Source organism: Mastigoproctus giganteus, chromosome 2, assembly GCF_048544385.1.
Source record: "Mastigoproctus giganteus isolate SK-2022 chromosome 2, ASM4854438v1, whole genome shotgun sequence".
NCBI classification, from domain to species: Eukaryota; Metazoa; Arthropoda; class Arachnida; order Uropygi; family Thelyphonidae; genus Mastigoproctus; species Mastigoproctus giganteus.
In genome coordinates this window covers 106,310,416-106,323,254 of record NC_143576.1, presented here as the reverse complement: position 1 = coordinate 106,323,254, position 12,839 = coordinate 106,310,416, and the positions used below count along the sequence as shown (strand labels likewise).

Genomic DNA, 12,839 nt, shown 5'->3' with positions numbered 1-12,839 from the left:
TATTGAGTGTTTTGGATGAATGCTGATTGCTCCTCATTTTACCAGATAAGGTATCATACAACTTTTTTGTTTTTTAAAGTGAAAAAACCTTAAAAGGATGTCACTATGATGATGTACAAACGAATAAAGGGTAATATGATGGCTCAGCTTTTAATGGCTTTGTTATCAGATTTCCAGAAGTATTTCCAAGTGGGGGAAAAACTGTTGGGCTAAGTACCTCAGAAAGACACCATATTTATGAGGATTATGTATGCTAATTATCAGTACGTTATAGAAGTCTGGATACTTTTTGAACAGACCTAAATTTTTTCTTGAAAATAAACAAATAATTGAATTAATTTATTGCATTTAAAAATAATTCTTGTTATTTGATAGGAATATTCTTAAAATAATTTAAAACCTCAAAATCCATAAACTTTTCCTTGAAACTGCTCTGTCACTGGACCACAGATAAATATTATACAATATAATTTACATTATAATTTTTTTGTTATTAATAATTGGTAATCTGTTAATATTTCAACTAGAGTTTCATGGAATTCATAAATAATTTAATAACATATTTTAATATAAACAATACTAATAATTTATGCATAACTGTCTTCATACGGGATCATCAAGAAAAGATGCAACAGTTTTGAATGCCTATATTTTTTGATGTATTGCACCAGAATTGTTTAGCGTCATTTAACATGTAAGACATAAGAATTTATTATTCAAGTAAAAACATATTCCAAATGTAATCCATGCACCTCACAGCCCCCATTCACAGATGTTGACTGACATTTACACTAACTGCAGCCAGTGTTTCTTTTCCTATTGTCCAGGATATCGCTTTTCTGGCTGCCTGTTTACACTGTTCAGAAAACTTCATATCTGCCTGTATCATAACTCCCAGATCCCATTCTTCCTCTACTGTTTTTAATTCTAACAGGGAGCTAAGTGATTTTGTAATAACTGAGAGCAAAGTGGAGTAGAAATTATTGAAGTTAAACTTAAAAAAAAAGGCACCGGGGGTGGATGGGATCTATCCAGTTATATTAAAGGAGGCAGCAAAGGAAGTAAGCAAACTGTTAACTATAATTATGAGAGTTTCCTTGGACTCTGGGGAGGTCCCCATGGACTGGAGGTGTGCAACTGTATCACAAGACTGCAGTAATAGTTAAGACACAGCATGGCTTTGTTAAAGAGAGGTCTTGTCTGACCAATTTGATTGGGTACTATGTGGTCACAAAGGAACTGAATGACAAAAATAATTTTGATATCATATACTTAGATTTCAGGAAAGCTTTTCATACTGTTGCACATCGAAGACTGCTGTACAAATTGGAGAAGTTTGGCATTAAGGGTAAGTTGCTACAATGGATAAAGGGATGGTTGAGTAAGAGATGACAGAGAGTGGTAAACAATAGACACTGCTCTTCATGGACAAATGTTATTAGTGGAGTTCCCCAGCTTTCGGTGTTGGGCCCATTGTTATTTTGTATATTTATCAATGATATTGATGAAGGTATATCAGGTATAATGTCCAAGTTTGCAGATGATACAAAGGTTGGCAGGGTTGTTAACGAAAGTAAAGACAATATGCTACTCAAACTGGATTTGGACAAGTGGGCAAATGGTCTGAAGAGTGGCAACTGAAGTTTAACATTGACAAATGCAAAGTACTGCATTTGGGTAGCAATAACCAAAGAGAAACGTACCAACTGTGTGGTACTACACTCGGGGAAGTGGAAAGTGAAAAAGATCTGGGGGTCATTGTGCAGTCAAATATGAAGTTGGCTGAGCAGTGCAGAGGGGCTGCCAGGGCAGGTCATGGAGTGTTATCAATGATATATAGCAATTTTGCTAGCAGGGACAGGGAGGTGATTATCCCGTTATACAAGGCAATGGTCAGGCCACACCTAGGGTACTGTGTACAGGCCTGGAGGCCTCATTTTAGGAAGGATGTAGAGTTGCTAGAACGAGTACAAAGAAGGGCAACAAGACTGGTGAGGGAACAAAGGGGAGCTCTTACCAAGAAAGGCTTAAGTTCTGCAAATTGCAGCATCTGGAGAGTAGGCACTTGCGAGGTGATCTGATTGAGGTGTATAAGGCCTTGAATGGGTTGAGTGAGCTGAATGCTGATGGGATTCTCCCTCTTGCTCAGATTAAGAACCTGAGGGGAAACAGTTTCAAATTGAGGAAAGACAGTTGTAGAATAGATGTGCGGAAATTTGCTTTTAGCCAGTGGGTAGTTGATCGGTGGAACAGACTTCCATTTTTTGTTGTTGAATTTGATAGCCTAAATAAATTTAATGCTGAGCTGGACAGGCATTTGGAATGAATCGAGGGGTGAAATGGGAGGGTTTTTTTTTTTTTTTTTTTTGGCTGATGCTGCATAAGCTTGCTTTCTTGCATTGTATGCCTCTAGTAATGCTAATGCTAATTCATCTCAACCAAGTGTATAATATATCAGAACCAGATTGATTTATACACATACTATGCAGTAGTGTACTCCATTTTGCTTACAGAATTTTTTGTGCAGGATGCATCACTAACTGCAAAAAATTCCCTTGTCTTAAATGTCACAAAAGTCAACACTGTCAACTCAAATTATAAAAAATTGAAATTTTGAATGTTGATGACTGTATGTAATTGCAAGAATATTTGCTGATGCTATCAAGGCAGTGTTAGGTGGGTCAGAAAACTGCTAGCTTGGGGGCGATACATGGACTAATAGATTAACAATAGCCGCTAGCAGAGGTGAAAGTGATTCTTGCACTGCTTCTATTGGAATGAGCAGCAGCCTGGAAAACAAGATGCAGGGTATTTCAGAAACTGCTGGGAGTCATTGTGGTTAAGAATAGGAACAGGTGCATGTATACTTGCATATACACCAATGCTAGGAGTTTGGTAAATAAATTTGATGAATTTGAGGTGTTGATCAAAACATCAAAGGCAGTTATTGTTGGGATATCAGAGACATGGTGTCACACAGATATAAGAAATGCAGAACTCGAATTTAGAGAGTACAATGTGTACAGGAAGGATAGACAGGATAGGAAGGGAGGAGGGGTTATGCTATTAGTTAAGAATCACATAAAATCCAAGGAAGTGCAGCCAGTCAACATCACTGGACAGTGCAGTGTCGAGTCAGTTTGGTGTGATATAAGCACTGGGAGATCAATATTGAGAGTAGGAGTGTGCTATAGGCCTAATGACTCTGATGAGTATAATAAGATACTGTACAGGAAATAGAGTGGGCCAGTAAATCAGAGGGTCTTTATAATGAGGGATTTTAATTTCCCGGATTTTGACGGGAATTTGTGTGTTGGTCACACACACTAGCAAGGCTTTTGTGGATTTATTGGATGATTGTTTTCTACATCAGCATGTTCGGGAGGCAACCAGAGGGAGTAATACTCTTGATCTGATTATCAGTAGTGATACTTCATGCATTGAGAATCTGCAGATAAAGGAACCACTAGGTGGGAGTGATCACAGTGTGCTGAAGTGGGATTTTCTCAAAGAAGTAACTACCATAAGGGATAAAGGGAAGGGATTTTGATTTCATAAAGGTGACTGCAGTGGTCTGAGACAGTATTTAAATTCTATATGGTGGGACCAACTGATGATGTTACCAACAACAATATCAAAATGGGAGGCATTCAAAGAATTAATCTTGGAAGCTACTAGGCTTTACATACCAACTAAGAACTATTGTTCAAGGTTTAGGCCTAAATGAATGTCAGATGAACTAATGAGACATGTGGCAGAGAAGAAAAATGAATGGGATACATATAAATTAATGGGAGACATGGAAGCCTATGATAGATATAAGCTGGTCTGTAAACAAGTCACCAAGGAGATTAGGCAGGCAAATGCAGATTATGAGAAATCTTTGGCAAAGGATGCAAAGAAAAGCAGCAAAGAGTTCTTTATCCATGTAAACTCTAGAAGGAAAGGGATAAATGAGATTGGTCCACTGGATATTGATGGTTCAACTGTTGATGATCCTGCTCAGGTGGCTAATAACTAAATGAGTATTTTGCATCTACATTCACACATTAGGAGTTATTCAGGGAGGGGAATGTTAGAGGTGAATTAAACTCTGGCAGTGAGATAGATGATTTTGTAATAACTGAGAGGAAATGGAGAAGAAATTGTTGAAGATAAACATAAAAAAGGCAACCGGGGTGCATGGGATCTATCCAGTTATATTAAAGGAGGCAGTAAAGGAAGTAATCAAACCCTTAGCAATAATTATGAGAGCTTCCTTGGACTCAGGGGAGGTACCCATGGACTGGAGATGTGCAAATGTGACCTCGAATCACAAAGGAGGATCAAAGGGCTACACAAGTAATTATAGACCTGTTATTTTTAACTTCTGTTCCAGGAAAATTAATGGAGGCACTGGTTAAAGAAGCATTGCAGGATCATATAGACAAGACTTCAGTTATAGCTCGGACACAGCATGGTTTTGTTAAGGGGAAGTCTTGTCTGACTAATTTGATTGGATACTATGATGTGGTCACAAAGGAACAGGATGTAGGGAATAACTTTGATATCATATATTTGGATCTTAGAAAGGCTTTTGATACTGTTGCACATGGAAGACTGCTGCACAAATTGGAGCAGAGTGGCATTGAAGCAAATTGCTGCTATGGATAAAGGGATAGTTGAGTGAGAGAAGACAGAGAGTGGTAATCAATGGACATTGCTCTTTGTGAACTAATGTTATTAGTGGAGTCCCTGAGGGTTCAGTGTTGGGTCCATTGTTTTTTTTTTTTTTTTTTTTTTTTATAAATGATATTGATGATGGTATATCAGGCTTAATGTCCAAGTTTGTATATGATATGAAGGTTGGCAGGGTTGTTAAGGACACTAATGACAGTACACTGCTGAAACAGGATCTAGAAAAGTTGAGCAGATGGGTTGAGAGGTGACAAATGAAGTTTAACATTCACAATGAAGTACAGCATGTGGGTAGCTGTAACCCCAGAGTAATGTACCAACTGTCTGGTACTGCACTCAGGGTACTAGAGAATGAAAGGACATGGCTGCAATTGTGCAGTCAGATGTGAAGTTTTCTGAGCAGTGCAAACAGTTTGCAAGAGTAGCTCATGGTGTCTTGTCAATGATATATAGGAATTTTTCTAGCAGGGATAAGGTGATTATCCCCTTGTATAAGGCAATGGTCAGGCCACACCTTGAGTACTGTATACAGGTCTGGAGACCTCATTTTAAGAAGGATATAGAGCTGTTGGAACGTGTACAGAGAAGGGCAATAAGATTAGTGAATGGAACGAAGGGTTGCTCTTATGAAGAAAGGCTTAAGTTTTGCAAATTACAGTGTCTGGAGACTAGGCACCTGCAAGGTGATCTGATTGAGGTGTATAAAGCCTTGAATGGTTTTGAGCATGCTCAATGCTGATGGGACTCTTCCTCTTGTTCAGAATAATCACCTGAGAGGGCATAAATTCAAATTGAGGAAAGACAGTTGTACGATAGATGTGCAGAAGTTTGCCTTTAGCCAGCGGGTGGTTGATTGGTTGAACCGACGTCCACCAACAATGGAAGTTGATAGCCTAATTAAATTTAAGGCTGAGCTGGACAGGTATTTGGAACGAATGGAGAGATGAAATGGCAGCTGTTTTTTTTTTTTTTTTTGGCTGATGCTGTATAAGCTTGCTTTCTTGCATCGTATGCCTCTACTAATGCTAATGCTATAAGTGTTATTCAGCTTAAACTTAAAAATGAATGTATTTTACTTTGTGTTACAAATTTTTTTTTGTGTTCAGTATTTCTGTTTCATTTGAACAATCCTTATATTTTACACAAATGCATCACTAACAGTGTTTTTTTAAAGGAATTTCTTTTTAGGAACTGTAAATGGAACTAACCGTAATTCTTGGACATTTGGATACCCACAAATTCTTAAAGTTTTTGTGTTTGATCCAATTGCATAGAATCGCCCATTTGGATGGAATTCTGCAGCACGAATTGCCTGCTCCTCTTCCAGTTGAGTAACAGCAATAAACTTCTGTTTGCCATTTTCTTCATTGTTACTTGGAATGTTTTTATTCAGTGGATGATTGTTGCTAGTATTATGCTGAAAAGTACAAAAATATGAAAATTAATAATTTTTATTTTATGCTACAAATAATCTTTGACTAATGCAAAATGTTTAAATATCTAATTAATGAGATTACTTATTGTATATGGGTTACAAAAGGCTTCATTATGTATGCTGCTGTGGGGGTCTCTCTCTATTTGAAAGGATTTAAGGGGTTAAGACAGGTTCTGTGGTTATCACTTTAGATTCCATGTTTGGCAGATGTGCAATTAGTAGAATGTCACCAGTTTAATTAGAAGAGGGAAAAAAAAAAGATTATTTTTTGGTGCAGAAGAAGCAATATTTATGACAAGTAGATGAAAAAAGATTAGAAGTCAGGGTTTCCCAAGTAAAGATATGTGATCTTGTCTTGTCTTCAAATCTAGTTCTGTTGAAGATGAGTGGAACAAAGAGTGTGCAGCTGCTTCTACAGACTCTAGACTCTTTGTTGCATGGAATAAGACCATACTGGTTTTCAGAGGAATTGATGTTGTCTAAGTTTTCTTCTTATGACAATATGCTGTAATGGATTTCATATGTATGGATTCTGTTAGTGCCATTCCACTGGTGTATTTTGGCTTATGCTACTCATCTATGGATAAATTCTATGGAAAATTCAAGTAGTGGTAATAGATGTTCTTGACATTTCTAAAGACTTCTAAGCAAACTTTCACCTTATCATCTGTCTTCCAATTTTTGCAATTGGGTAGTTTCCTCCTCCACTTCTTACTGAATGTTATAGTAAATGGCTCTCTGTCTTCTTACTTCCCAAGTAATATTGGAGTTCCCCATTGTTTCTGTTCTTTCATACTCTATATCAATAATATTTTCCCCATTGACCAAAAACCCTATCTATAGTTTTGCCCACAACATTACATTATATTCCACTTTCCAGTTCAACAAACCCTGCTTTGTACAAATAACTACAACTCCTGAAACATCTATTACCAGTTAAAAATCTTCCAACCCTTTCATGTACATCTTCAATAACATTTAAATTTCTAGACGAGAACACATATCTTTATTACGGATAACCCTAACCTTTCTTGGCATAAGTTTATCATAAATATTGCTGCCCTGTGGAAAAAAACTACTAGGCTTTCTCTTACATTTTTAGGTTACTTTTCTTTTAAACAGCTACTCACTTATATAAATCACAAATTCATGTAAGTTGTCGTATTGGGGTTGAAGACTTATGTAATATAATCATGTTGTATTAGAGTTATACATTTTATTTACATTTTGGAATGCAAGTAAATATTTTTAATTCTTAATTAACTGATAAAGACCCACAAAAGAGGACTGGAACATGTGCTATCCTAAAAGTTTAATGAACTACTTTTATCCAGTGAATTGTTTCATTTGCCAAATATGCATATAACCTCACAAAAACAGTATCATATTATACTCTATAACTATTTCATGCTTTAGCAAGAGTAAAACACAGGATGGATCAACAGGAAAAAAGAGAACAAATGTAGTAGAAAGAGAATGAAATGGAGTGATTAAAAGACACAGCCAGGTTCAACAGAAGGAAGTCAGTTTAAACAAGTGTTATGTGTGGGGAGGAAGAAACAGAGGGAGAAATTTGGAATAAAGAATTTTAGTATTGAAATATATATTGAGCAAATAATAATGATTGGAACAGAAATGAGTGGAGGAGAGATTATCAAACTTGTAAAGATAAAAATGATAGATTATTATTTGTAACATAACTTTTCAGGAAAGTGCTGCAATAATTGAAATCGAGGGGTTAAAATGAAATGGAAAGGGAAAAGTTGAGGTAATTCACATTCAACTAAGGATGCTTCATATCAGAAAGGTGTCAAAAGGGCAGCCCATTGTGAAAGATCACCCAGAGATACAAGTTGACAAAAAATAAATAAATAAAAATAAATAGATAAATAAAATAAAATAAAATAGAGGAAATGTAATATCTGAATCTGCCTGAGATGGGTGTATTTCACATACTCAGGACAATGTTGGAGATGCTAGAGGAAAAATTTCAATCGTTATGGTATGTACAACACTGTCTTGATTGAAATGGAACTATTTCATTGTGCATATAAGAGGGACTAAAACAGTAAAATCATGTAAATACTTAATTCTAAGAGAAGCAGGCTTTACTGAAATACACAACTTATATAGCTGTTTACAGATTTATGCATTATGGTGATAAGAAGTAAAATAAGCACCTATTTTAGTGTAATCAAAAGCTGACAATACAATACAAGATGATACATACTGCAGTTTTAGGTATAGTTATTTTTAAAAAAAAAATTAAAACTTTAACAGATATAGCTAAGGAAAAATGAATACTTGGTGAAAATTAGGTCTTGGTCTGAGACTAGTATAATTCTAGTAAGAACTAAACAGAAGCATAGTTGAGTTAGCAGATAGTGACAAATTAAATCTTTAATGGCAAATTGTAGAAGTAGGATACGCCTCGATTGAATAAACTATGAATGTAGTATGGCTAATCTACAATGCACTAATTTAGATGAATATGTGCCACTAAATAAATTTTTATCCCCTGATAGAGGATTTTTTTCAGCCTAAAAAGTAACGTTCCTCTATAGCCTGGTTGGGGGTAACCGGATTAGTACCTTCTGGGGTGGGAAGAGGAATGCAGGTTGTATAGCCAAATATGTGTGTTTTTTACCTCAGCAAAAGCTGACCTCCCTTGCATTTTTTGGCCATTACTGATATTTACTGTTATCGTCAAATTACTGTGTAGTTTAAAAAACAGCCAAATTTCTCTCAAAATCAGACAGGTATTCTGAATGGTTTGTGATGACAATGCCCTAAGACACAAAAAAAGTCTGCAGCTTCTTTTTGAAGTTTAACGAATACAATGCTTTGCAAATCTGCTAGCAAAGAGGAATGCTATATTTTTGGCTGAAGACATATTAGTAAATATTTTATTTTGAAAACCTTATAAGGCAGTGTTTCCCAAACATTTTTGCTTGCAGACCCCTTTTGGCTTAAAAAAATAACCACGCATTTTCACATCCTAGCTCACTTAAATATGGGGTGTTCAGATGAATGATAGGTATCCAAAATTAAAAATTTACATCTCAGAACTGATTTATTATATGTTTACACTCTACCTTTTTCAGACTGATACAAAAAATAACAATAATAAAAAACTGTCACTATTTGAGTGCACAATCAATTGTACCTCATATGCATAATGAGAAGAATGGTGTTTTTTTGTCTTACAAAGTCCTTTAAAGTTAGGAGTGATTGTATACAACTTAATTCTCATGTTGGGTGTGACATCCAATCTGTAACAATATTTAGATTTTGTTTAAAAAAAGTAAGTAAAATTCAAAGTAGCCTTTACAGAAATTGTCCATGGATCTCCTGGGAACTGTTTGCAGATCCCTTAGGATCCGTGGACCACAGTTTAGGAACCACTGTGATAAGGGGAGAAAAAAAAGTTGAAAAACAACCTTGAAACTTGCATCTTAACTGAATTAATATATCTGGAGGACAAGTGCAGGGCTTAGAACACACTGAATGGGATTCTGTTTCATTATGCACATCAGTAATGTTACATACAACTTGATTAGTAAAGACATTTTATTAATGAATATTCTGTTTCATTAAAATTTATCATTATGACCTCTGGGGCAGTTCCAAAATTCAAGTACTTTTGATAGTACAAAGGCTATTCAATAAAGAATGATCATAATTTTTCATGAACAACTGTACTGCTTGCTATTTATAGCTCAGATGTGGAATTGAGGACCTAATCAAGCTGTATCACATAGCAACTGTGCAGGTGACTTGTGTGCATGGTATAACATTGACGGTCAGTCAAGTTTATGCCTGTTCAGTTTTGCCTACATAACAATGGACATGACACATAGGGAACAGTATGCCACTTCCAAATTTTGTTTCCATCTCAAGAAAATATCAACTGAAGCATATGAAACATTAAAAGAGGCATCGTGAATCGGCTCTTTCATATAGCACAACTTGCAGGTGGTTTAGAATGTTTAAAGATGGATGTGATTCAGCCACAAAATTGGCGGTCCTGGAGCTGCAACCACTACTGGTCACCACAGAAGCCAGTAAAAACTGCTTCTGTAATTGTGAGAGAAGATCGTTGTAGAACAGTATGGCACGTGGCAGAAATTAGCAGTGGCAAATGATGCAAGAAAGCAAGTAATACAGCATCACCCAAAACAAGACACCCATTTCACCTATTCATTCCCTCCAATAGTTAGTCTAGTTCTTCCTCAAATTTATTTAAGCTATCAACTTCCACAACAACAGATGGAAGCTTGTTCCAGCAACCAGGGCAGGGTTGTTAATGACACTAATGACAGTACACTGCTGCAACAGGATCTAGAAAAATTGAGCATATGGGCTGAGAAGTGGCAAATGAAGTTTAACATTGACAAATGTAAAGTATTACATATGGGAAGCAGTAATCCCAGAGTAACGTATCAACTCTGTGGTACCACACTGACAGTGGTAGAGAATGAAAAGGACCTGGGGGTAATTGTGCAGGCAGATATGAAGTTTTCTGAGCAGTGCAAACAGTTTGCAAGAGTAGCCCATGGTGTCTTGTCAATGATATACAGGAATTTTTCTAGCAGGGATAAGGTGATTATCCCCTTGTATAAGGCAATGGTCAGGCCACACCTTGAGTACTGTATACAGGTCTGGAGGCCTCATTTTAAGAAGGATGTAGAGCTGTTGGAATGAGTACAGAGAAGGGCAACAAGATTAGAGAACAGAACAAAGGGATGCTCTTACGAAGAAAGGCTTAAGTTTTGCAAATTACAGTGTCTGGAGACTAGGCACCTACAAGGTGATTTGATTGAGGTGTATAAAGCCTTGAATGGTTTGAGCATGCTCAATGCTGATGAGATTCTTCCTCTTGCTCAGAATAATGACCTGAGAAGGCATAAATTCAAACTGAGGAAAGACTTGTAGGATAGATATGCAGGAGTTTGCCTTTAGCCAGCGGGTGGTTGATTGTTGGAACAATCTTCCATCTGTCATTGTAGAAGTTGATAGCTTAAACAGATTCCAGGCAGAACTTGACAAACATTTGGAGTGAGGGGATGGGTGAAATAAGGGTTGTTTTTTTTTTTTTTTTTGCTGATGCTATATAAGCTTGCTTTCTTGCATCATGTGCTAATGCTAACGTCTGCACATTTATTCTGCAACTATTCTTCCTCAATTTGAATTTGTGCCCCCACATGTGTTGTCTGAGCAAGAGGAAGAATTTCATCAGCACTGAGCTTGCACAATCCATTCAAAGCTTTAAACACCTCAATCAAATTACCTTGCAGGTGCTGCCTAGTCTCCAGAGGCTGCAATTTGCAGAACTGAAGCCTTTCTTGGCAAGAGCACACCTTTGTTCCCCCTCGCCAATCTCGTTGCCCTTCTCTGTACTCGTTCTAGCAGCTCCACACATCCTTCCTAAAATGAGGCCTCTCCACACCTATGTGCAGTACTCAAGATGTGGCCTGACCATTGCCTTATACAATGGGATAATTACCTCCTAATCACTGCTAGAAAAATTCCTGTATATCATTGATAAAACCCCATGAGCTGTCCTGGCAGCCTATCTGCATTTCTCGTAGAACTTCATATCTGACTACAATTACCCTCAGATCTTTTTCATATTCCACTACCCTGAGTGTAGTACAACACAGTTGGTACATTACTCAGGAGTTACTGCTATCCATATTGAAGTTTAACATTTATCAATATTAAATTTCAATTGCCATTTCTCAGCCTATCTGCCTAATTTTTCTAGATCCTGTTGCAGAGCATACTGTCATTAACCACTCTGCTAACCTTTGTATGATCTGCAAACTTGGACTTATATTTCTATGAAGAGGAAGTATTTTTCTCCTGACTCTATTCCTTAGCGTAATTCTGAATTGATAGCGTCCCCTAAGAGACTTATTAAAGCCTGAAAAGATTTTCTATGGTCTTGTTGCTTAAGGCAGGGGTCCCCAACCTTTTTCATCGGAGGGCCACGCAGAAAATTCATAAAATATGGCAGGCCGGAGTCAGTGCAATTTTGACGACTAAAAACACTGTAAACCAAAAACACAATTTTGCAGCTTCACCAGGTCAAACGGGATGTACAAGATAGAAAAACTATAAAAAATTATAAACACAGGATATTTATTGTAAATAAAGCCAGAATCATATCAAAAGTCACAATTTTTATTGCTATATAACTGCATTTGTTATTACAAAAAACTATAAAAAATTATAAGCATTGGATTTTTTTGTAAAAAAAGCTATAGTCATATCAAAAATCACAATTTTTATTATTATAATCAAATTTGATATTATAGAAATAGCAAATCAATGAGATGTTTTTAGTTGTTTTGATTTATCAATAATTGAGATGTTAGGTTTAATAGTAGAAGTTACCAATCTTAAAAAGTCTTGCAAATTTCATCTGTCATTCTTGATCAATGTTTGGATTTTATATACAATTTTTCATTTTTGAATGTTTGTACAATAGGTAAGTGCTACTAAAAATAGAAATTATTCTTCTTGCTAATTTTTTTTAATTCTGGAAATTCATTTTCTCTCAAAGTTTTATAAAAGTTAATTAATGTTTAATTTTTAAATATTTTTAGGCTATCGTTACTTTGAAGATCTATGATTTCTAATTGTAAATCTTTATCTATTTGTGAAACATTTATATCAAATGGATTCTGAAATAATGTAAATAATTTTCTATTGTTTCTGAAAT

General features: G+C 36.0%; 1 protein-coding gene across 1 annotated transcript in view; it reads right to left on the bottom strand.

Annotated features, from left to right (window-relative positions):
- LOC150089481 (WD repeat-containing protein 47-like) overlaps nt 1-12,839 on the bottom strand; it is a 279,929-nt gene that overhangs the window by 48,894 nt on the left and 218,196 nt on the right. The window contains exon 5 of the mRNA XM_090390001.1: nt 5,886-6,094. Within this exon, the coding sequence (XP_090246127.1) occupies nt 5,886-6,094 (209 nt within the window). The remainder of the gene's footprint in view (nt 1-5,885; nt 6,095-12,839) is intronic.